The 24,242-nt window shown below is 38.9% G+C and overlaps 1 protein-coding gene across 2 annotated transcripts in view; it reads right to left on the bottom strand.

Annotated features, from left to right (window-relative positions):
• The window catches only part of LOC139966740 (uncharacterized), a 72,416-nt gene that overhangs the window by 42,986 nt on the left and 5,188 nt on the right, over positions 1–24,242 (bottom strand). The window contains exons 5-18 of one of the 2 annotated variants that reach the window (XM_071970064.1): positions 23,249–23,539; positions 21,736–22,667; positions 21,265–21,410; positions 20,519–20,726; positions 20,153–20,400; positions 19,178–19,333; positions 18,341–18,419; positions 17,420–17,565; positions 16,306–16,401; positions 15,020–15,208; positions 14,007–14,207; positions 12,528–12,640; positions 11,773–11,875; positions 1,354–5,933 (exon numbers count right to left, since the gene is read on the bottom strand). In XM_071970064.1, coding sequence (XP_071826165.1) covers positions 5,616–5,933; positions 11,773–11,875; positions 12,528–12,640; positions 14,007–14,207; positions 15,020–15,208; positions 16,306–16,401; positions 17,420–17,565; positions 18,341–18,419; positions 19,178–19,333; positions 20,153–20,400; positions 20,519–20,726; positions 21,265–21,410; positions 21,736–22,667; positions 23,249–23,539 — 3,226 coding nt within the window. In that variant the 3' untranslated portion in view covers positions 1,354–5,615. Of the gene's footprint in view, positions 1–1,353; positions 5,934–11,772; positions 11,876–12,527; positions 12,641–14,006; positions 14,208–15,019; positions 15,209–16,305; positions 16,402–17,419; positions 17,566–18,340; positions 18,420–19,177; positions 19,334–20,152; positions 20,401–20,518; positions 20,727–21,264; positions 21,411–21,735; positions 22,668–23,248; positions 23,540–24,242 lie in introns of those variants that run through there. The other variant, XM_071970072.1, reaches the window with a different exon arrangement.

Below are 24,242 nucleotides of genomic sequence, written 5' to 3'. Positions count from 1 at the left end.
GGAGTCCGCTGCAGCGACCCTAGGACCACACCCTTCTTTTTGTTAAATTCGTGGATCCGCCCCTACTCATCGAGATCCGATCTTCATAATAGTTTTATTCATTACATAGTATACAACGAAAATGCCTTATGCGAGCATTCACAGAAAAACACTTTATCCTAATGTTTAAGTTATATAAGCTCCTTTAAGTGTCTTAGACCTACCCAGGAAATAGTCTCCATAGTTTAATGCATCCCAGGAAGATGTTTTTTTTTCACCTATTTCTCACCCGCAATTATTATAAAGAAGTTAAAATATTTTTGTATGATTCAAAATGACCTGAATTTAACCCTTCCAGAACAATAGGACTTCAAATTGATACCAGATGTTCTATGTCGAAGAGCTGCATATAGGCGGAGCTTACTTGGAAATATTTTGGCTTCGCTTGTGATTGGCTCTCAGCGGAGCAATTCGCATTTTGTTTTAGGAGTGTGCGTATTTCCACCAATCATCATGTTTCATCGAGGTCATTGTCATCAAGCAGAATGGTCAGATCTAAACATTTACTCTGGATATGGATTTCTAAAGATATGTACACATTTTGTAAAGGTCTGGATTTGTACTGATGAGAAGGGTGTCACAATGATTTATTTAAAGTAACGGCTGGTAACATTTTAATGTGACTGATTCTTTCTTTCATTTTAACGTGATTACTGTACATTTATTTGTGAGAAGATGAGAATTACTCAACATCAATTCAATGTTGAAGTTTTCCATTGGTTATTTGGAGTGATAATGCTGTAATTTACAGCCTAACATTGTAACCACCCCTCCTAGTCAAGATCCGTTATCTGTACTCTCTACCCGGGCACTATCGCATTGGTGTGTCTCATTCCCTTAAAGGCATTGAAGACTCGCCCCAAACCGCGTGCCGCCCTCTGAAGAAAGTTAATTTTCCGTTGCTTGCAATCGAATTTTTTTCTTGTCACTACAAAATGCAGACAGTAATGAAACGTGATACCTTGTTATCTTTTATCTAGATATGAGATGTCCATCACTGCATATGTACACTGTGTTGTGGGTATTGACCGTAGCTGCATGTATTGACTGTACACTAGTGTCTAATTACCGACGGTAGCAATCTGTGTGTGTATTTTCTGGGATCGATGGTGGTGTCTAACACTTTCTGTTACACCTCATTCGAAACTAGGCCAGATTACCGGCATCAGACGTTTCATTGTGCACGAGTCTTCACTCTCTTTAATACGTTGATGCAATAAAAAAAAAAATGCATTTTCATACTCAAGAGTGTTCATCAGGGCTGGGACAACAAAGAAAGAATAACAAAGTAAACAATGAGCCAATCATGAATCTTCCAATTGTTTATTAAACCAAGCACATTCTGTGGTCTAAATTGTTCTATCTACAAGAAAAGAAAGAAAGAAATGGTAACAGAAGCAAAATATTGTTACTGCAAAAAAAAATGGAATCACAGAGGGTACAAAAGTGCACCAAATATCAATATTGAAATATACAAAAATTAAAAAAAAATGTAGAAATCAATAAATAAATAAAAAGTTCTTGAGGAAGCATGGTTTATACATTATTGCAATTGGAGAGCAGAGCAATTCTCTCAAAAAATCAAAAAAAAAAAACATAATGGGATAATGAGGGATAATGAAAGTCTCAAGACGTGTTTGCCGATGAATTTCGGCAAACAAACTTCCGAAGCAGATTCAATGTTTCTTATTCTAAATGCACTCTGACTAGGTAGGTGGGTTAAATGAAGAAAAGCTGTCGCAATCGAAAAAAGAAATTGATTTTCTGTTGCCCTTATGGCGCGAACGATTTACCAAACAATCACCGCCCATATCAGCATGTTCATTACACTAATTTAACCTATATATATACTCGTACCGTCTACTTTTTTTTTTACCCCAATTCCACGGAGGAAACGTCTGAAAACACCTGTTTATTCATTGCAACGTAAGGAAATGACACAATTTCGCAAGCTACATCAGTAAGAACCCCCAAAAGACACTATTCAAGAGAAGGGACCTAGCACAGGCTAGCCACAAAAGTGAAAGTAGTCCTAGGCCTAACGGTCGTAATCAAAACAGAGAGATTTGATCGGCCCATGATCTGTTTGGCGGGGCTTGCAAATTTTGATTGAAGTTAGTAGAATCTATGGTCTCTTTAATAAATCTGGCGAATTTTATTCAGCTCAAAATGTTTAACGACAGATAACTCAAGAAAAATAGTGAATATTGATATGGAAATTGCATAGAACGGTGTCGTCTTTACTGAGCTTTTAGTGCAGTAAGCTGGAAAGGTCGAAGTTTATATCTTGGCAAACACGTTACGAGGCTTTAAGTCCGTTTTGATGTTTGACTTTTATGCCAATAACGAAGATTGTTTACAGAGCTCTTAATATTTGGCAGATGAATGATAATATTACAAATAAAACTTCACACACACTAAACTTGGAATGCTTCAAGGTTGCATAGCAGCTGCAAATGAGTGGTTCAACGAGCACACCAACAAAACAACTACAAACTGATTAGTTTGTGTTTCATCTCTTATGACGCATAAACATAATACCTGATTCTCAAAGAAATACTTTTCACCTAAGCAGCTACAAAATCCCCCCCCCCCCCCCTTTACCTTTCCATATATAATATCAAGTGTTTGTTTTAACAGCAGAGAAATACATGATATATTTATAAGTTACAGAAGAATGTGAAAAATACTTGCAATTAACAGAAAAAAAATACACACATTTATATATATGGAGGGATATATATGAAAATATTTATATGTTCAGAAAGGAAATGCTTACGTGCAAAGGCAAATGATATTAATTAAAGGCATTGAAGACTCGCCCCAAACCGTGTGCGGCCATCTGAAAAAGTTAACTTTCTGTTGCTTGCAAGTGACATTTTGTTCGTGTCGCTACAAAATGCAGATAGTAATGAAACGTGATACCTTGTTATCTTTAGCTGGACCTGAGATGTCCATCGCTGTATTGTTTGTATACTGTGCTGTGGGTATTGACCGCAGCTGTATGTATTGACTGTACACTAGTGTCTAATTACCGACGGTAGCAAGCTGTGAATTTTCTGCGATCGATGGTGGTGTTTAACACTTCTGTTACACCTCATTCGAAACTAGGTCAAATTACCCGGCATTAGACGTTTCTTTTTGCGCGAGTCTTCACACCCTTTAAGTCATTAATATTCAAATTTTAAATACCAAAACATATATAGAATAAAGCACACAGCATATACCTTGGTTTGAAGAGAAAACAAAACAAACAAAACACAAACTAATTGATCTTATCACTAACGAGGAAGAAGGTAAGCATTGGCCCACCACAAGCTTGATATAAGCAAAATATATATGGTTACTCATGCGATGGCAAATTGCTTTCGCTTTGCAAAAAATTGACGTAAAATTTGAAACAAGGAACAATTGCACAAACACACACACACAGAACAGATAAAGTTAATATTCCGAGCACATACATCAAGGCAAGTCAGAAGACTTAAGATAAAAATTGTTCCAGTTAAAAATTAATATCTCATACTGGGTTTTTAAGAGCATGAAGGTGCTTATGAAAACATGTAAAGTTGATTCAAGGCACAAATTGCGTTGTACAAATAAGCAATATAACAATCATTGATGATAACGAAATTTGCTGGTGAAAGATTCAGCCTTTCGTAATTTGGTAACTACGGTAACATTTGGATCACAGGCTTCTTTTGAAAGTTGATGCAAATAGTGGGAAAATTTTGTTTGAAAGAGCAACACGGTCTTTCATCTAGAATGGGATTTGAGACCATGTGACTTCTCGGTTACATGCCCAGTGCTTTACCAACTGAAATATGCAGCACTTAGTTGGTGGCAGTTCTTGAATATAAACCGTTTCTTACAAGATACCACCGGTCAGAAGCAACAATACCATCGGCATACCGTTGTAACCAGGGCTCGCGCCACAATTTTATTCCACACAACCCAGAAAGCAGCAGTGTCTGCTATTAATGTATTAAGTAGACAAGTTAATGAAAAATGGAAAAATCAAAATGGAAAGCCGGCGAGGAAATATTACAAACAAACAAACTTGAGAATAGTAAACAAATTTTTGCGAGAGAAAAAAGCGATTTGAAGATTTAGGACATGATGAGAAGACTGATTTTCAATTTTCAACAAGATGCACTATGTTTCCTTATTTTGTTTCTTCTTCTTAAGAACTATACAAAATAAACAATATCATAAATTGGCATTTGTCTCTGAAAGGGTTTATATTTATTAAAAAACTGACAAATTAAAAAAAAAACTAAAATATTAAAAAAAAAAATGGTCACTTTTTTTTTTTTACATGAATGTACAATATAGTAGAATACTAAACTAACCCTCAGAATTGAGGGGTTTTATTTCTTACTTTGATTTTTCACTTATTCTGGAAAAATTTTATCAACAAAATATTGCATATATTATTAATTAATAGCATTGATTATTTGAGGAAGCTGAACGAAACATTCATTGCTTGCTTTAAGATTTTCCATTGATGAAAAAACAAAACAAGAACAAACAAAAAAAACAAAAGAAAACGGAAAAATGATGTAGCCATTAAATATCCTCTTCTATGTAAATGATCAAGTCACACAGTAAAAAAAAAGGTTTTATTTCCCCTTTGATTGCCAACATGAACTTCTTAATTGTTTTCTTTTCTTTTCTCTCTAGACATTGTTAGGTAACTTTGATGCAAGTAATCAAACCATCCCATTCAGGACATACCCTTACAGTAATATATATATTATTATTATTCCAATAATCGGGATCATACTTTCTCTTTTTTTGGTACGCTTGCCACCCCTGGATGGGAAAACCTTTGCAGTCTGTGATAATAGATCAATGATATGACAGAGAGTTTATCAGACTGAGTCAATTTTACTTTGTCCATAAACTGGACAGAATTTTTCCCAACCGGCTGCTGCTGTACCTCCCAGAACTGTTGAATATTCAGAGACAACATAACTCTTCCACCCAAGACCTCAAGTTTTTTTCATTTCTCAAGACAAGTTATCATGTGGCAAGTTGCATTGCCTCAAGAAGTACGGTATTGCATGATACTGCATGTGATGCAGTATTTCTCGGGTTAGGAGTAACCCTAGGGGTTAACCCTAACCGAAGGGTTTCCCCGGTCCAAAAGATAGGTCATTCATTGGGCTGTATCATGCATGATGACATTGCTCGATAATTTAAACTGTGTACAAAACCGGTTCTCTTGAGAATTACAGCCACGCGAGGATTGACTGACTCTTCATTCCTGTATCACAATGTTGAAATATAAAGCACGAAAAAAAACACAAAAGAAGAATGATTTTTTGCACTTCACACAAGGTCTACAGCTGTTGCGGTGGAAATTAAAACACACACACACAGGAAGGATTATCTTTTGTAACTTTACACAAATTCAGAATATTTCACAAGCCACAAGGTCTTCATCTGGTGGGGGGGGGGGACACACAAAAGAAGGATTATATTTTGCACATTTTCAGAAATTCAGGTAGTCTCATCAACATTCATGTTCACATTTTTTTTCCAAACAGTTACCAACCTTCTTTGTTTTTGTTTCAAGGACCAGCGGCAAAATCAGACATATTTGATTTAGCTTCGACCATAACTGGTGGCGCTGTCTTAGCTCTGGACTTTCTCATCGCGCCCCGCTTTTTCTTCTTGTCTCCAGAGGGCAGCCTCCGTTCGTACGTGTCCCTTGGCCAGTGTACGTAGTAGGTAAACACCCAGGGCTTTGTCATACCTTGCGTCCGCCTCAGTCCGTTCATGTGGCCCTGCTGCTCCAAGTTTTGTTCCCGCCTTCTGAGTGCTCTAGCTCGCCGCCTCTCTAGCTCTTTCCGTACCTTGAATCTGGCCTCTTCTTCTAACCTTTGGATCTGAAAAATGTTTTTAAAAAATTGTGGTCTTAACAAAGTTTTCATCGACACCACAGACCAGAAATATCACGATAATGGATTCGATACTTGAAGCAATAGCTAATTATCTTAGGTTTTCTCCAAATTGTTCTATATTCTCAACAGTTTGTCACTTTGGTCACTCTTACATAGTAGTAACAACCACATGTAAAAGTGCAACTGTAAAAAAAATATTGAACTTTCTTTTCACTTTGGATGCATGTAAATGTTAGAGAGATCCTGATGTATCAATCCTAGCAGGATCTTCCTCGGAGGTTAACAGCTGTTAGCCTCCCGTTAAGCCTCCGTAGAAGAATCTTTGGATTCACTGTTTTGACACTTTGCTAGTCACAGCAATCAAACTAATTTGATTAGGAATATTAGCATTGAATGACAACGCCAAAAAAAAAAACGTACCAAAACCAACAAAAAGATCTGCTTGAGAACGTTACACATATTTCAAGAGTCATAAATATGGGCAACAAAAAGTATTTAGCACATTAAAAAAGTGCTACAAAATGCAAGAAGTACTTGCCTAGGGGCTCATTCAGATCCAACGAACCAAATTCCTAGACATTGAAGGATTGTGTGACTAGACGCTAAAATGTCTACATTTAATTCTTACTTTTGAGGAAGTGGCAGTAAAAAATGCTTGTTGAAAGTTCAGCATTGGTTGAACCCATTTTCAGACTTACAAGTGTATTTGAGGGGGCAATGGTGTCGTGTATCATTAGTTATATTTAAAGTTATTCTGTCAGTGAGCTCCTTAATTCCATCCTGGCAGCTCTGAAGATTTAATGCACCCCTGGGAGCGTGTATGTATAAACTCGTCTGTTCTCACGCTCACATATGAAAGAAAATTTTGTTTTTTCGTCTGATCCAGGCGCATAGCCAAGGGGGGGCGAAGAGGGCAACCACCCGCCCCCTTGAGCATATTTTTTAATTTTTTTTTTATTATATCGCTAGTAATTTCAATATAAAAAAGGTTAGATGCAACTTACAAGGCCTGGGAAGTGCCATTTCCAGCAATCTGGGAGGCATTTTCGGCCAAAGTTTTCTTTTACGGTTCGCTATGCTTAGATAGTTTGCCTACAGCCTTCACCCCTCCCTTGGCAAATTCCTAGCTATGCGACTGGTCTGACCCACATTTAATCCTTCTAGAACGATCAGATTTTAGTCGCACGGATTCATCTTCTAGACGGCACATGTTGTAGGCAGATGCTCACTTCAGGAAACTTCTTGGATGCGTTTGTATGATTGGCTCTTAAAGGGGCAAGGTAGTAATTAATACTTTTTGGAGGTTGTATCTGTTGTATCTGGATCGAACTGACAGTTTTGGATCCGACATATCCCATCATTCCTGTCTCCCTCGAGATCTAGGAGCGAATTGGTAAGCCGCAAAGATTTTGCTCAGATTTGGATAAGCATTCGAATCTGGAAGGATTTCAATGTGATTTTTATCTAAGTTAACGCCATTATAATTTCTATTTGTGATTAGTTACTTTTACCATTGATTGAACTTCATCCAGTTTTCCATCCAAAAATTACTCACATTGATGTGAGGGTTAAGAGAGAATATCTCAACAGTCTTTTTGCTTGAGTGATCGTGATTTACAGGGTTTCGAAGCCGAACCAGTAATCAACTCCCAGGGCGAGATCCTCTGACCGTACCCTCTAGCTAATGCTACCAGGAGCCCATCTTGTGATTGCGATAATTTAATAATGGCCTTGAAAATGACGCTACCAGGTGGTGTTGGTATACACATCATTCTGTGTTATTATATCTGGCGGTCGGTCCGGCAATGTCCTCCATCGTGCATGACCTCTTGATGAACACATGGACGTCCGGCGTTGGACAACGGAACTTCGTTGAAGTTTGAATACTTAATATGGTGTTCACAAGAAACTACTCTTAATATTGTTTTAAAACCAACATTACCTATGTATGAGGTATCACTTAGTTTTTTTAGGATAAACGAACCGCTGGGTCATTGAGTAAGCGTTACAGTGTAAAACAAAATTTATGTAGAAACACCCAACATTTTTAATCTCGTGCAAATGGTTTCAACATTGCATATTACCTGAACTACATGCTATTACCTGATTAATATTTGAATCCAAGGTACTGATAATTTAGCCTTATACCCATATTAATTAAAGGAAGACAGACAAAACTTTGTGTAACTTTGAAGAATTACATTTATTATCAAGCTTATACTTGAATGTGTTGTTGAATTTCTTGTACTGTGTCTTTATATTTGGTCGGATATATAGCCTCTACTCGAACACGCCAAATTGTACCCTGCTCTTATAGGTGACAGCATGTCTCATCAAAGGAAGAACTTGAAGCGAAACTTAATCGATCTGCTCCGTGGCCCCCGAGCATTCAATACAGTCTTGAAAACTACTTGAAAACTACTTGAGAAAAACCTGTTGACCATTAATCTTTCCATATTTGGTGTAGGCCAAATATCATTTGTAATTTGGTGTAGAAACTACTGGTTGGCTTCTGTAAACACATGTTCATTTACTTCCGACACTGTGCAAACAAGTATAATATCATTACACTCACAATGTTGGTTTTTTCCCAGCGTCCTATTAACTGGTGTTGAAATTTGTCTATTGTATTACATTTTTACTAGGCGTAGTGAAATATGTAAGGCTGTATGGTTTTCCCACAAGCTTTCCAAACCGGGTTCATGACTATAGCAGCTCGTGTCTTTTTACATGTGTCCCTAAACCATAGATGTGTCCACTGTGACGGCAACTCGGTGGTAACCCTAGTTATATGACATAAGCAATTGCATAACCTATGATATAACATATCATATACTGTTACATGCGATTTTATTAAAATGCACCATGTAACATACTGACAAACTGTTACGTATGACATTTACCTAGTATGTTATAACACAATACCTGTCTGATTCTGTAACATACTGTAACATACTGACAAACTGTTATGCATGACATTTACCTAGTATGTTATAACACAATGCCTGTCTGATTCTGTAACATACTGACAAACTGTTACATATAACATTTACCTAGTAGTATGTTACAACACAATACCTGTCTGATTCTGTAACATACTGACAAACTGTTATGTATGACATTTACCTAGTAGTATGTTATAACACAGTACCTGTCTGATACTGTAACATACTGACAAATTGTTATGCATGACATTTAACCTAGTATGTTATAACACAGTACCTGTCTGATACTGTAACATACTGACAAACTGTTACGTGTGACGTTTACCAAGTGTGTTATAACACAATACCTGTCTGATTCTGTAGCATACTGACAAACTGTTATGTATGACATTTACCTAGTTTGTTATAACACAGTACCTGTCTGATTCTGTAACATACTGACAAACTGTTATGTATGACATTAACCTAGTATGTTACAACACAATACCTGTCTGATTCTGTAACATACTGACAAACTGTTATGTAAGACATTTACCTAGAATGTTATAACACAATACCTGTCTGATTCTGTAACATACTGACAAACTGTTACGTATGACATTTACCTAGTATGTTATAACACAATACCTGTCTGATACTGTAACATACTGACAAACTGTTACGTATGACATTTACCTAGTATGTTATAACACAATACCTGTCTGATTCTGTAACATACTGACAAACTGTTACGTATGACATTTACCTAGTATGTTATAACACAATACCTGTCTGATACTGTAACATACTGACAAACTGTTATGTATGACATTTACCTAGTAGTATGTTATAACACAATACCTGTCTGATACTGTAACATACTGACAAACTGTTACGTATGACATTTACATAGTATGTTATGACACAATACCTGTCTGATTCTGTAACATACTGACAAACTGTTATGTATGACATTGACTTAGTATGTTATAACACAATACCTGTCTGATTCTGTAACATACTGACCAACTGTTATGTATAACATTTACCTAGTATGTTATAACACAGTACCTGTCTGATTCTGTAACATACTGACAAACTGTTACGTATGACATTTACCTAGTATGTTATAACACAATACCTGTATGATACTGTAACATACTGACAAACTGTTATGTATGACATTTACCTAGTATGTTACAACACAGTACCTGTCTGATTCTGTAACATACTGACCAACTGTTACGTATGACATTTACCTAGTATGTTATAACACAATACCTGTCTGATTCTGTAACATACTGACAAACTGTTATGTATGACATTTACCTAGTATGTTATAACACAATACCTGTCTGATACTGTAACATACTGACAAACTGTTATGTATGACATTTACCTAGTATGTTACAACACAATACCTGTCTGATACTGTAACATACTGACAAACTGTTACGTATGACATTTACATAGTATGTTATGACACAATACCTGTCTGATTCTGTAACATACTGACAAACTGTTATGTATGACATTTACCTAGTATGTTACAACACAGTACCTGTCTGATACTGTAACATACTGACAAACTGTTACGTATGACATTTACCTAGTATGTTATAACACAATACCTGTCTGATTCTGTAACATACTGACAAACTGTTATGTATGACATTTACCTAGTAGTATGTTATAACACAATACCTGTCTGATACTGTAACATACTGACAAACTGTTACGTATGACATTTACATAGTATGTTATGACACAATACCTGTCTGATTCTGTAACATACTGACAAACTGTTATGTATGACATTGACCTAGTATGTTACAACACAATACCTGTCTGATTCTGTAACATACTGACCAACTGTTATGTATAACATTTACCTAGTATGTTATAACACAGTACCTGTCTGATTCTGTAACATACTGACAAACTGTTACGTATGACATTTACCTAGTATGTTATAACACAATACCTGTATGATACTGTAACATACTGACAAATTGTTATGTATGACATTTACCTAGTATGTTACAACACAGTACCTGTCTGATTCTGTAACATACTGACCAACTGTTACGTATGACATTTACCTAGTATGTTATAACACAATACCTGTCTGATTCTGTAACATACTGACAAACTGTTATGTATGACATTTACCTAGTATGTTATAACACAATACCTGTCTGATACTGTAACATACTGACAAACTGTTATGTATGACATTTACCTAGTATGTTACAACACAATACCTGTCTGATACTGTAACATACTGACAAACTGTTACGTATGACATTTACATAGTATGTTATGACACAATACCTGTCTGATTCTGTAACATACTGACTAACTGTTATGTATGACATTTACCTAGTTTGTTATAACACAGTACCTGTCTGATACTGTAACATACTGACAAACTGTTATGTATGACATTTACCTATTATGTTATAACACAATACCTGTCTGATACTGTAACATACTGACAAACTGTTACGTATGACATTTACCTAGTATGTTATAACACAATACCTGTCTGATTCTGTAACATACTGACTAACTGTTATGTATGACATTTACCTAGTTTGTTATAACACAGTACCTGTCTGATACTGTAACATACTGACAAACTGTTATGTATGACATTTACCTAGTAGTATGTTATAACACAATACCTGTCTGATTCTGTAACATACTGACTAACTGTTATGTATGACATTTACCTAGTTTGTTATAACACAGTACCTGTCTGATACTGTAACATACTGACAAACTGTTACGTATAACATTTACCTAGTATGTTACAACACAGTACCTGTCTGATTCTGTAACATACTGACAAACTGTTATGTATAACATTTACCTAGTAGTATGTTATAACACAATACCTGTCTGATTCTCTCCAGTTCCTTTTCTCTTTTCTGTTCTTCTTCTATCTTCAGCAATAACAGTCTCTCCTCTTCCTTAGCCTTTCTTTCCAATTCCTCTTGTCTATGAAGAGAGAGAGAGAGAGAGAGAAAAAAAATATAAAATATTTATTAGTATAATTTATCAAGAGGAAAAAAAGGAGAACACAATTCCAGACCTGCCACCTGAAACCGGTCTTTTTGTTGTTGTAATATGCATGCATATTAAGAAACTATAACAAAGAGTATTGCGATTATAACAACAGAATCACAAAGTTAAATTATGAAAGCAAAATGTGTGCAGACTCAACATTGATGCTGTAAACTAGTTTTGGGAATTCTGATGTTGTATGAGAACTTATTACTCAGGTACCATATAACTTCAAATACACAGTGCCACATGTCACAGCTCAGGGTTCCAAACACCCAGGGGCTCAGGGGTGGGGGTTTGTATGACATCCAGAATAGGAGGCAGTTTCATCACAACTGAACATTGAACTGATTCTGAGCCCCTCCCCCCCCCCATCCCCGTTTCACCCGTTTTGGGGTCCATGTGACTTGTGGTCAATGTGGTCAATAAGGGTTATATAAGTGGTCAATAAGGGGTATATTGTGGTAATTGGAAATGAGGGGACTGTTGCCCCATAGATTCAACCTCCCTGCCATTGCATGTGGCACTGACACTACATCAAGCTCCTATAAAGGCATCCTTGCTAATGATTGGAACCCCATCTCACCTCCTCCTTTCTTCCTTTGCCTCTTGTTGCTTCCTCAACTTTTCGGCTTGCCTCCTGTTTGATTCCGCTGCTTCTCTCTCCGTAATCAACCTCTCCATCGCTTCCCTCTCGGCCTGTATTAAAGGAGGTACCATGCAAGCTAAGTTAACAGATAATAATAATAACAATAAACAGTTCTTATACAGCGCAACTTACAATAAAGTCTCGCTGCGCTGTACAAAAGAACGTGAAAGATATGTACACAATATACTACAATAAGAATAAACAAACAATTATAGCAATGAAAACAGGTGTGAGTCTTCAAAACAGTTTTGAACATCTCCACAGACACGACATTCTTTATGTTGAGTGGGAGTTTATTCCAAAGGAGGGTTGAGGAGTACTGGAAAGATCGCTCGCCATAAGATTTAGTGGACATAGACAGGGTGCATAGAGAGCAATTGGGTGCGTAGAAAGCAGGACAAGGGAGGGGCTGCAGATATGGTACATTGTAAAATTTACCATTACAAAAAATAACCAACGCAAAATTTACCATAAGTTACTTATAAAACAAAATCATACTAATTAACAAGATTGACTAAATAGAAGAATTTGGAACTATTTAGCCCTAGTGGGTGGTTAAGGTAAGAAAGTAAAAGGCCTGGATTTCTTCAAACAGTTTTGACCGCACATATTTAACCAAACCTGCACTAGAACTATTGACACAACTGCCAATCGAAACACCTGACTGTGCTTTCTAGATTTAGGCAAATTGCCAAAACGAGGTTATTGAAAGTATCGTGTTTGTCGCAGGCGAGTGTGTCTGCTTGATACTGACGTCCGACGCAGGTGGGCTCCTCTAAGTCTGCAATATCACCGTGAAAATTTAAGAGCTTTAACAGAAAATTGGTGGTATCTTGGACTATAAAAAGGATTGACAGAGAATAAAGTAATAGCATATAGACTGCTTGTATAGTATACTGGTCTAGCCCCACCAAACTTCTGTTCATACCATTTGCATGTTATATTAGCACACCCTGAAGGTAAGATCAAAAGCAGGTCAAGGAAGGGGCTGCAGCTTGATGCAGCCAGGCTACGTAGCTAGAATGTAATATTTGGATGGTCTGTAGTTATAATGCGATAGGCACTGCTGGACCTACCTAGATAATCTCTATTGCATTGTTGATATTATTCATTCAGCCTTGCAGCAGGGTACATCAAATCAAAAAGAAGTTTAACCCCTGGTCGACCTCGGGAGAGGTCCTACGGGGGATAATAAGACAAATGGTCCCTGCTAGGTCTCTGCATCCTCTCTAAGGAGCGATCATTGTACAGGGCAGGAGGGGGTAGAACCACCCACCCTGATTTTTTTCTTTTCTTGGGAAGGGTACTTCTGCTGCTTCTGCTACATTCGTTCCCAACAAGGTTAGCTCTAGTCGTCCTTAGGATGATAAAAACAAATCCTCGATGAAGACAGATGGAGATATAAAAAACCCTCACCTCTCTCTCGAGTTCTCTGATCTTCTCCTCCTCCTCCTCCAACCTCATGAGTTCCTCTTCTTCTAATCTGTCCCGCTCCTCCTGCTCCAGCCTCTCCTGTTCCTCTCGCTGCAGCCGAGATTCCTCCTGCATCTTACGTCTCTCCTCGGCTGAGGCTAACTTCTCCGCCATCTCCTCCTCCCTTTGTCTAGCTTGATCCTCCTGTGAGAGGGAAGGGAAAACCCCCAAATGTCAATAATTTTGACGAGGCTTAGTCAAAAGATGGTGCAATTGAAATTTGCAAAACAGGGGAAAATTTAAACTGCTGTTTTCATAGATTACTCCAATGGTAAGATATACTCTAAAGTGAAGTATAACTACCTACATGTGTCATGAACAGTGGGCTGCACCAGCTAAGGAAATCTGGGGGAAGGGGGGCAACTAGGTGGCATATGATGGAAGGGGGGAAGGCAATATAACACTGATATAAGGGAGGGATCAAAGGGGAGAGGTTTCCTCTCCCCTTTGGGATTTTTCTACAAGTAAAGTGACTTAGATGCAGAATGGTGCTAGTCATTTGACAATTTTTCACATTAATGCATTGCATTGGAAGCTGCTTCTAATACAAGTGATTAGCCTACTTCTATATATTGTGGATAAGTCGCAGATCTGATTTGAGGGGCAACTATAGGGGGCAAGGGGAAAATCTGGAGGGGGGATCGAGGCAATTGTCGTAAAGCCAATCCGCCAATGCTGATTGCATCAGTTCCAATTGCTGTCACCCAAAAGAAAAACAATATGAAATTAGGATGTTGATGAGGGATGAAGCTGATAACAAGGTATGATGGTGTTCATTCATTCATGCTGCAAATTTGATCAAGTGATCAAGCCTGTTTGCCAACAGGTCATCCTGACAACCACCCCCTCCCCCTCCCTACCCCCTCCTTGCCAATGGTCTCACTTGTTCAATTCATTTTCCCCCACCCCAAAAAAAAACCGGTCGAAAAATTGGCCCGATTTTTTAACCCTCTCACCATCTTTTTCCTCTCTTCTCGCTGTCTCTCTCTCTCTGTCTTTCTCCTCTCTGCATCTGCTCTTCGTTTTGCTTCTCTCTCCTCTCTGGCTGTCTTCCTGACCTCCTGCATCATCAACTTAGCATCCTCCTCGGCTTGTCTGGCCATCTCCGCTTCTTGCTCGGCTTCGGCGATTCTGTCTGCCAATTCCTGACAAAAGAACCCAAGAAAATTAGGATTTTAATTAAAGCAAGCGCTTTTATTCAAACAAGTCCTTTTTAGACAGGATCTTCCTTTCATAGTGACTCCCCCACCCATAAAAATTGTAGATCCACTCCTTTTCAATGCCTCATGCATACACTGAAATTTGAAACTTGAAGCTAGCAAGATCTTTGGCACAGAGAATCATCAAAGACATTTATAGGTATAGGCAACCAGATGGCGTGGAGCAATCTGTTACATGCAATAAAAAGCAGGGACTTTGAAGTCCCGTCCCAGGTTACAGGAGACCTTGGCCATGATTCTAACACAGACCTCAACAATTTAAAAATTTGTTTGCCACACATCACCAATCAACATTTGAATATCGACAGAAATCCTCTAGCACAAGAATCACTGATGGAAGAAATTGCAGCACAGAAATTTTTAAAAAGGTTGCTTTCAACTTCTCCAGGTGAAAGTTGGCAGAAAGGGTTTTTGTTATAAAATGTTGAAATAATGTTTAATAATGTTACAATGACAATTGTCAAATGAAAACCTATCGTGCAACTCCTACGTCAAAATTCTTGTCATAGTTTTACAGCGTGGGTATTTAAATGGTAAAATGGTAACAGACACATACATGTACACACACACACACACACACACAACAACCCGCACACATCCAGACACATCCACAGGTGTGTCATCAGCTAGGTCCGACCCCAGGGACAATTATGTAACCGGCCACTTTCTGCATCTTTCATTTTATCCTTTCAATTATGGAAATGAAAATGCACAAGTTTGTACCCAATATATTCAAGGCTTAATATTGAACTTGCTCCCTTAACTGACCCTGGACCGGTATCCCTCTCCCGAAACCCCTCTCCCATGAGGCCTGCAAACAACTGCACATGTGCACTACACATATCACCATGGTCATCATGACTGTATGCAGTTATTTGGCCTTCAGTAAGGAAATCACAAAACTGTTTCGGACACAGATGCCCGAGAAATTTCCACCTGGAGATTGATTTTTCTCTTCCCCATCCTTCGCAATTACGGTTGTACTTCCTTTAAATTGCAAGATTAATGATGATCCCCTGTACCTCTTTTCGTCTAATCTCCTCCATCTCCAGTCGTTTCCTCTCTTCCTCCATCAGCCTCTTCTTCTCCCTCAAGGCTTTCATCTCGTCCTCTCTTCTCTGATGAATAAAAAGGGAAAATAATGAAGAAGAGCAAAATTTGAGGATAACTGCCAAAAAAGGAATTATAAACTAATCTGGGAAGAGGACAATTTTCCCTGTTTAGACAAGGTTTTAATCAGTGAATCTTGGAAATACAAGAGCAGTGCATCTATTCAACCCTATTATCCCCTTGTTAAAAAGTTCCCATTATTGATGGGTTAGTCAGCAGCCAGATTGGACCTTGTATAAACATGTTAATCAATGCTGTAGCCATCTTAATTCCCCCTCAAACCCCAAAAGCAGCAGTACAGGAGGTAAACAATGGATGCTGATCCTTGTAAACAATGGATGCTGATCCTTGTAAACAACGGATGCAGATCCTTGTAAACAATGGATGCTGATCCTTGTAAACAATGGATGCTGATCCTTGTAAACAATGGATGCTGATCCTTGTAAACAACGGATGCTGATCCTTGTAAACAATGGGTGCTGATCCTTGTAAACAATGGATGCTGATCCTTGTAAACAATGGATGCTGATCCTTGTAAACAACGGATGCTGATCCTTGTAAACAATGGATGCTGATCCTTGTAAACAATGGATGCTAATCCTCGGAAACAATGGATGCTGATCCTCGTAGACAATGGATGCTGATCCTTGTAGACAATGGATGCGGATCCTTTTAAACAATGGATGCTGATCCTTGTAAACAATGGATGCTGATCCTATCAAGAGGGCACATCCTAAGATCAGCACTGGCACACTGATTGATTGATTGACTGATTGACTGAGTGAAAATTAATTGAACAGGCTGTGGTAATGTGACGGTGATACCACTGGCCCGCAAGTGGATGACTGATTTCTGACCCACCAAAGTAAAAGATTTGTCAGGGGGTGGGGGTGGTGGGCAGGGGGTAAAGACAGCTTGGAGCTGTACCCGGTTGTTTACGGCATGATTTCTACTGACGGTGGGAGTTGTCATTACCAACAACTATATTGCCATTAGGTACACCTTGGAGTTTTTTTTAAGCTCTACCTGTTTTTCTAATCGTCTCGCCTCCTTTATTGCCGCTCTCTCCTTGGCTAGTTTTTTCTTGCTCTCTTTCTTCTGAGACGGAACCCTTGTTTTCTTCAATTCCTTTTCGATAGCTTCGTCGTCCGTCGCTAGGGAATCAACGTCGTCTGTAAAATCACAAAATAAAAGCAATCGGCGAAGAGGAAACAAACTAGCACAGAGCAAACCAAAAATGGAAGTTAGCCTCTAAAAGCAGCGTTTTGAGTATCGTCTGAAATTTTTGTCTTGACAGATGAGTATTTCTTCAAAAGACATTACAATTAACTAAATTAAGACATCCTTCTTCCACTTTTTGGGACAAATGAATGAAATTGAGTGATTAACGAATTTGATTCAATGATCCTCAACATCTCGTCTGCCCGATCCACTTTTCATAGTAGTCACAAACATTATGTGAAAACAAATTCCAAAAACAAAACTTTTCTGACTTTTTGCTTCACTACCTGAAAAGAAATTTCACAAAACATACTAGTGAATTTCTTTGTAAAGGCATTTTGCTATGGACTTACATTGAAATGTTTTTATTATAGTTCAATGCAATTAACCTACTTTCAGCCTTGGTCACTTTCAAGTTAAAAACAAAGTTATCTTACACCTATCAGAACAAACAGGGCCTTCTTATGTACCACATTATTCTGTTGGTACAATGGAACACACCTAACATAACAAACAGGGCCTTTTTATGTACCACATACCATTATTCTGTTACCTCAATGGAACGAGGATATGCCCATTTGGTGTCATGTTGGCAACAATTTACACTTTGGGCCCTCCCGTACTGCAAAGGTTGAGATAACCTGCCTACAGATCCCTGACATGGCAAGTTACATGGCAAGTTAAAATGCAACACATCAGGGTCAACCCTGAGTAGTTTTGCCTTACCCTGTTCTTCCTCTTCTGGTTTCTTCTTCTCCTCTGGTTTATCCTCCTCCAGATTTTGTGCAGCTAATTCTTTTGCAAGCTAAAAATATGAAATGAATAAAGAGTACAAAAAAAATAGACTACAAATGAATATGCCAAACAGACTAAATCTGGTCAGTTATAAACATTTATGAATGTTAGCTTTACCTTCTTGACGTCACTGATAAAATTAATCATCTTATTTTAAGCCAGCCACATACTGGCCTGACTGAACACAACCTGACTCATCTACACCATCGTAACCTAGTTTGATAGTTGTCAGGACCCAAAATCTTACAACTGACCCGCATACTGCGTGACAGATGCGCGCACACAGACTGCCTGCAGTTAATGACTGGTGCTTGTTTAGGTCACATGGAAAACTACTCCCATGATTGGATACATTTGTTGTATCCTGGCGGTTTAGTCACCGCACACTGTGTGGCAAATACATGTTGAGTTTACAAGACTGAAGCGGACACGACTTAAAACTTTTAAGTAGTCACAGCCCTTAGCTGCATGATTAAATTTAACTGTGACTTTCCACATTACAAAGGTCAAGTTGAGTTGAGTCGCATTCAGTGGGGCAGAGTGTGGTCAGCTCGACGATCGTGATCAAATTTGAGTGCCAGAAACTCTCGTTAAATAGTGACAAAAACTCCTAACATGCTAAAACTTGAGTGCAAGTGTGACATATTTTTTTCATTTGATTTCGAACCTATATTTAGTACATGTATCACACCGCCCATCCATTTCTCCAAGATACAGCTCACCAGGATCAACCATACCCATCCATCTCCATTCATCTACGATACTCACCTCCTCAGCTACCATGTCATCCATTTCATCCTGAGAGGGTCCTGCATAGGGGTCTATCACCATACTTCCTACAAAATCCAGCTGAGGGCCACTAAAGGTTGTCTTCTTGCCCCCTCCTCCTTTGTGCTTTCGACCAGATCGGGGACTCTTTTTCCCCTGCGGAAACAGAATATTTCATTGCTATTAGTCTGTGAAGAATTTTGAAACTCAGAATCCTAATTATAAGGTTGAAAACATCACATAAAGTACATCTCCTCAATCCCTGAAAAGCATTATAAGGTTGAAAACCTTGCATAAAGTACTGTTTCTCAATCTCTGGAAAGGATTATAAGGTTCAAAACCTCACATAAAGTACATCTCCTCAATCCCTGAAAAGCATTATAAGGTTCAAAACCTCATATAAAGTACATCTCCTCAATCCCTGGAAAGCATTATAAGGTTCAAAACCTCACATAAAGTACATCTCTTCAATCCCTGGAAAGCATTATAAGGTTGAAACATTACATAAAGTACATCTCCTCAATCCCTGGAAACCATTATAAGGTTCAACACCTCACATAAAGTACTGTTTCCCAATCTTGCAGAAGCAAAGTACAACATTTCTTGGGAACCTATTGAGGTTCACAACCCTCTGTTTATTACTTCCCTTCAAATTCTGGGAGGCACATAGTGGTTCAGTACCATAAGTAAGGTATGTTTGGTCCTCATCTGGGAAGCTTTACAGAACCCTAACTAAAAGGTTCAAAACTCTAATGAAATTACCTCTGCTCAATGTCTTGGTAACTTGTTGAAATTTAGAGCTGCTATTAAAGTATTGTCCAAGAGGTATGCAAACATTTTTTTTCTATTTTGAGGTTCAGAAATGTAAGGAATATACTCTAATCTCATTTATCTGACTAAAGCAGAAAGCTACAGAAAGATTTCAGCTAATTTAATCCAGCTAGGCTGTAATAAAGATAAACCACTATAACTTACAGCATTTTTGGCCTTCACACTAGCTAAACTTGCGGACACGACACTGGTCACCTTCGGCTTCTCAGCCTTTTGTGGAGGTACTATAGGAACTGGGTCTTCCTTGGGAGCGAGTTTCTTTTCTGGCATCGTTACCACGGTTACGACCTTCTTGATGGTTGTCTGGGTTGGCTGTGATTTGCCTTTACTAGGGACATCCGCCTCTGGCTTCCTCGTTGAAGGGAGATCTTGTTTCACCACCGTCTGTTGATCTATGAAGACGTTGAAAGACACAAGGAAACGGTAAATTCATGAAAGTATTGAAAGATGTCAGGCGAGGACAGACAGCTGATATGAATTCATCACAGACTTGATAGATTTATGACTCACTCGGAATTACACTAGCATCTTCTAGAAGCATGGTCCTGGGTTTGGGTGGTGCCTCCTCTTCTACTGGCTGCTCTGGGGGACCCTCTGCATCTTGAGGTGTTTTTCCTCTCTCTAATATTTCGACATCCACCAGCTTGGCATCAGATTCATCGTGCACGATCTGTTGTTGTTCTGTTTCTCCTTCGAAAGCAGATCCCTTTTCATGTGTCTAAAAATGTACAAAAATATGAAAGCAGTTTAACATAATTAAAACAACTTTTTAAGCTTCACAAACAAATTAACTTCCATGTGTTTCATGATCATGATGTTAAAAAGGACATTTCTTATACCCAATTTTTGCACATAGAGATATTTTTCATTAGTGTGCTGGCTGTTTAGCAATACTAAATGAGGAAATACAAGCTCTACAGTCGTGTTGGGCTGTTTGGCTAGAAAATTGAAAGAAAGTGATATCACTTTTAAGACTTGATTACAAAGGTGCAGCTCAGTCTGATTAAGTATTTATGCAGATTGGGTTTGAATGGTAGAATTAGAAAATGATGTTTGTAACATTACATTTTTCATCACTAAGGTACAAGAACATAGAAACAGAGTTCTACTTCTTCTATTGGGGAGGGTTGGCGAAGGTAGGGGAAGTTCGGCGAGGGAGGGAAGTGATGTCACTCATGGCATGATATTGAATTCAAATGGCATGAAGGCAGTGTATGCTTTTGATAGGTTTAATCTCTGACTGTGCGCAAACATACCTCATTTATATCATCCACTTCTTCATCAACCCTACTGGGATCTTCATGAACCTCTCCCGGGATATATGCAGCTTCTTCTGGTGGTGACTGAGACATCTGAGAAATAGATCTCTTAACGCTAGCAGCTGAAGAGGGTATTCTCTCATCTGGGAGGAAAATTAATCAACAAACATTATCTAGTGATTCCATAGACTCTCAGACTTAACTGCCTTTAAGGAATGACGACTCTTACCTGTCTTCTCTCCAAAAATGCACTTTTTCATCTACCTTGTCCAAATAAATTAACAACTACCAGCACGTCACACAGCTGATTAATTTACGACGATACGTCGATGATCTGTCTTATTTTTTAAATTTTTTTTTTCCATACCCGGATAACCACCACTTTCGATGATTCTGGATATTATCCAGTTTTTAATATATTATCACACTTTACTACTGATGATAATTAATGATCATAAGCCTTCTCACCTGGCAGCTCCTCCCCCTCATCCATCTCTATAGGTGTGGTCCTACCAGATGACCTAGTCCGAGGGGTGTACATCCTCCTAGAGCTAGCAGAAGACACCCTCGAAGTAGTCTTCCTCTCGTTGTTGGTTTCCAACTTTCCCTCAGTTTTGTCTGTTTCTTCCATTGGCATGGCAACTTCATCTTCATCGTTGACTTCATCTTTGACTTCCTCATCCAGTTGTAGCTCTGTCATTGGTTCTCCTCTTTCAGAGATCGCAATCTCTATGACCTCTGATCTCCAGTCATCATCTTCTTCTTCTTCAACATCATCATCATCAGCTCCCTCCTCTAATTGCTGCGGTTTCTCATCTGCCCATGATACCTGTGATCTCTTGCTGCCAGCACTCATAGGGGCGGCTCTACTTCTCTCTGACCCGTTTCTGGCCTCAGACTTCCTTCCATCGCCTTCCTGGATAATTCCCTCGTCACTCTGCCAGCTACCAGAACGGTGACTCCCGCTCCTTCTCGACGACCGACTGACAGCGTGCCTCCCTTGGTGCTCTTCTGGCGCCTCCTCCTGGTTCTCTTCCAAAATCAGTTGTTGGTCACCGGGACTGACACCTCTGACCGACCTTCGACTCAAACCCGACTTTTCGCTGCGAGTGGATTTTGCACCCTGACTGGAAGTGGATTTCTGGCTCCTCGTAGAGTACCTGGAGGACGGTCGGCGGCCATTCTGAGATTGGTTGTCGGCGCCCTCTTCTTCCTCCTCCTCTTCACTAGGGTGGGTGTCGTGCTCGACAGCGGGAGGGGCAGGGATGTAAGCAGAGTAGGTGGATGGGTAAGCTGCCGAGAGGGGTCTTCCAAGGTACGGAGCAGATTTGATGGACATGGCAATCTCCTTAAATGATAGTGGAGTGGTTGTCCTGGCAATCGAGGATGACCTAAATGACCTATGGACAGGATTAGAAGCAATGCATTGTAAAATATTACAGGCTTGAAATGGTAAGAGTATCCATACTTTAGAAGTGCATCTCTTCCAATGGAAGTTGTTACATGTCAATACATGTCAATACATGTCAATAAATACAGCATAATCCCCTTTCATCCATCTCATTGTGTTCACCGTGCTCATTAACCTGTCTGTATTCTGTGCATGTTTTTGTCCCTTCTGTTACTGTACTTTTACTTGTCATTTAGCCTCTGAAGAAGATCCTGCTCGGATCGAAACGTCAGGCCAACTTACTTTTGTACAATAAATACAGCAAACGACAATTCCAAAAGAGCCGTTTGGGGCAAAAGAGACCTAATTATGTTTAATTTTTGCATTGATTTTTTATAAAACTTTGACATCATTCGATTTTAATAATTTCATGTGAATCTGATTCGTTATGCCGATTCCTCGCCTTTCATATCACATGTTGAGAAGAATTTTAATTTTTTTTAAATCTTCCTACAAGTTTTAGATCTCAGATTATTTTGTGTTTTTAAATCATAGCTCTCAGTGGGAATGTAATTTTTTGTAATGAAGTACCTGCCAGTATTCGGTCTGTTGGCCCTATAGTCCATACTTGCTGCGTCCCCCGAGGCCGAAGCGGGGGTGGCACACGTGACCTGCGACACTCTGTGACCGCTGACGGAACTCTTCAGCCAGTCCCTGGTACTCTCGCCCACGGTGCTGAAATCACACAACGTGCTCTCTCCTATCATGCTGCGAGATTCTGTGAACTCATCATCCAGGGTTCTGAGAGCGGAGGTCAAATCTTCGGTGGCTTCTTCGGAATTCAGCGAGTGATACGAAGGCGAACGGACCAGATTTCTGTAACTGTGAGATATGAGCAAAGAATACAAAGACTAAAACAAACTTGGAAAGCAAGTTAGCACATTTACTGTCTGGCTCTGCATGCAGCATTTGTAGTGATATAAAAATGATGCTATCGAGAAATCGAATATTATACAGTGAGCAAACTACTGAATAAGCAAAATTTGCCAAGCATGTTTGTCAAAAAATATCCGTTTCTTTTCTATTTGGATTCTTTTCATCAGATATTTGATTGTTTTCAACATTAGACATCCAACTGAAAGATACCTTTCTTCGGTCTGTGGAGAATTTACTCAAAATTAAAGAAAACATATTTTATTTGGTATCAAAACTTGGCGTGTAAAGCATGCACTGCATGTTTACAGATACAACCATGGCATATAAATAATAATGTTTGATTTTTATATAGCGCTTTATACCAGCGATAGGTCTCAAAGCACTTTACAGACGTTATATTACACCGGGTCAATGATAACTTGTCCCAGAGACAATCCCTCCAGTCGGCAGCAGTTACTGCGCCCAATGACAAGTTACCTCACAGGTACCCATTTAACCCTTGGGTGGAGAGAGGCAAGTGAGATAAAGCATCTTGCCCAAGGACACAACGTAATGAACTAGGCAGGAATCGAACCAGCAATCCTTGGATCACGAGTCCGACGCCTTAGCCAATTGGCCACCACGCTCTCATATCCAGTGCTTTAAGAGA

This window comes from Apostichopus japonicus, chromosome 1, assembly GCF_037975245.1.
Source record: "Apostichopus japonicus isolate 1M-3 chromosome 1, ASM3797524v1, whole genome shotgun sequence".
NCBI classification, from domain to species: Eukaryota; Metazoa; Echinodermata; class Holothuroidea; order Aspidochirotida; family Stichopodidae; genus Apostichopus; species Apostichopus japonicus.
The sequence above is the reverse complement of the archived record's forward strand: the minus strand, read 5'-3'. Positions and strand labels throughout refer to the sequence as shown.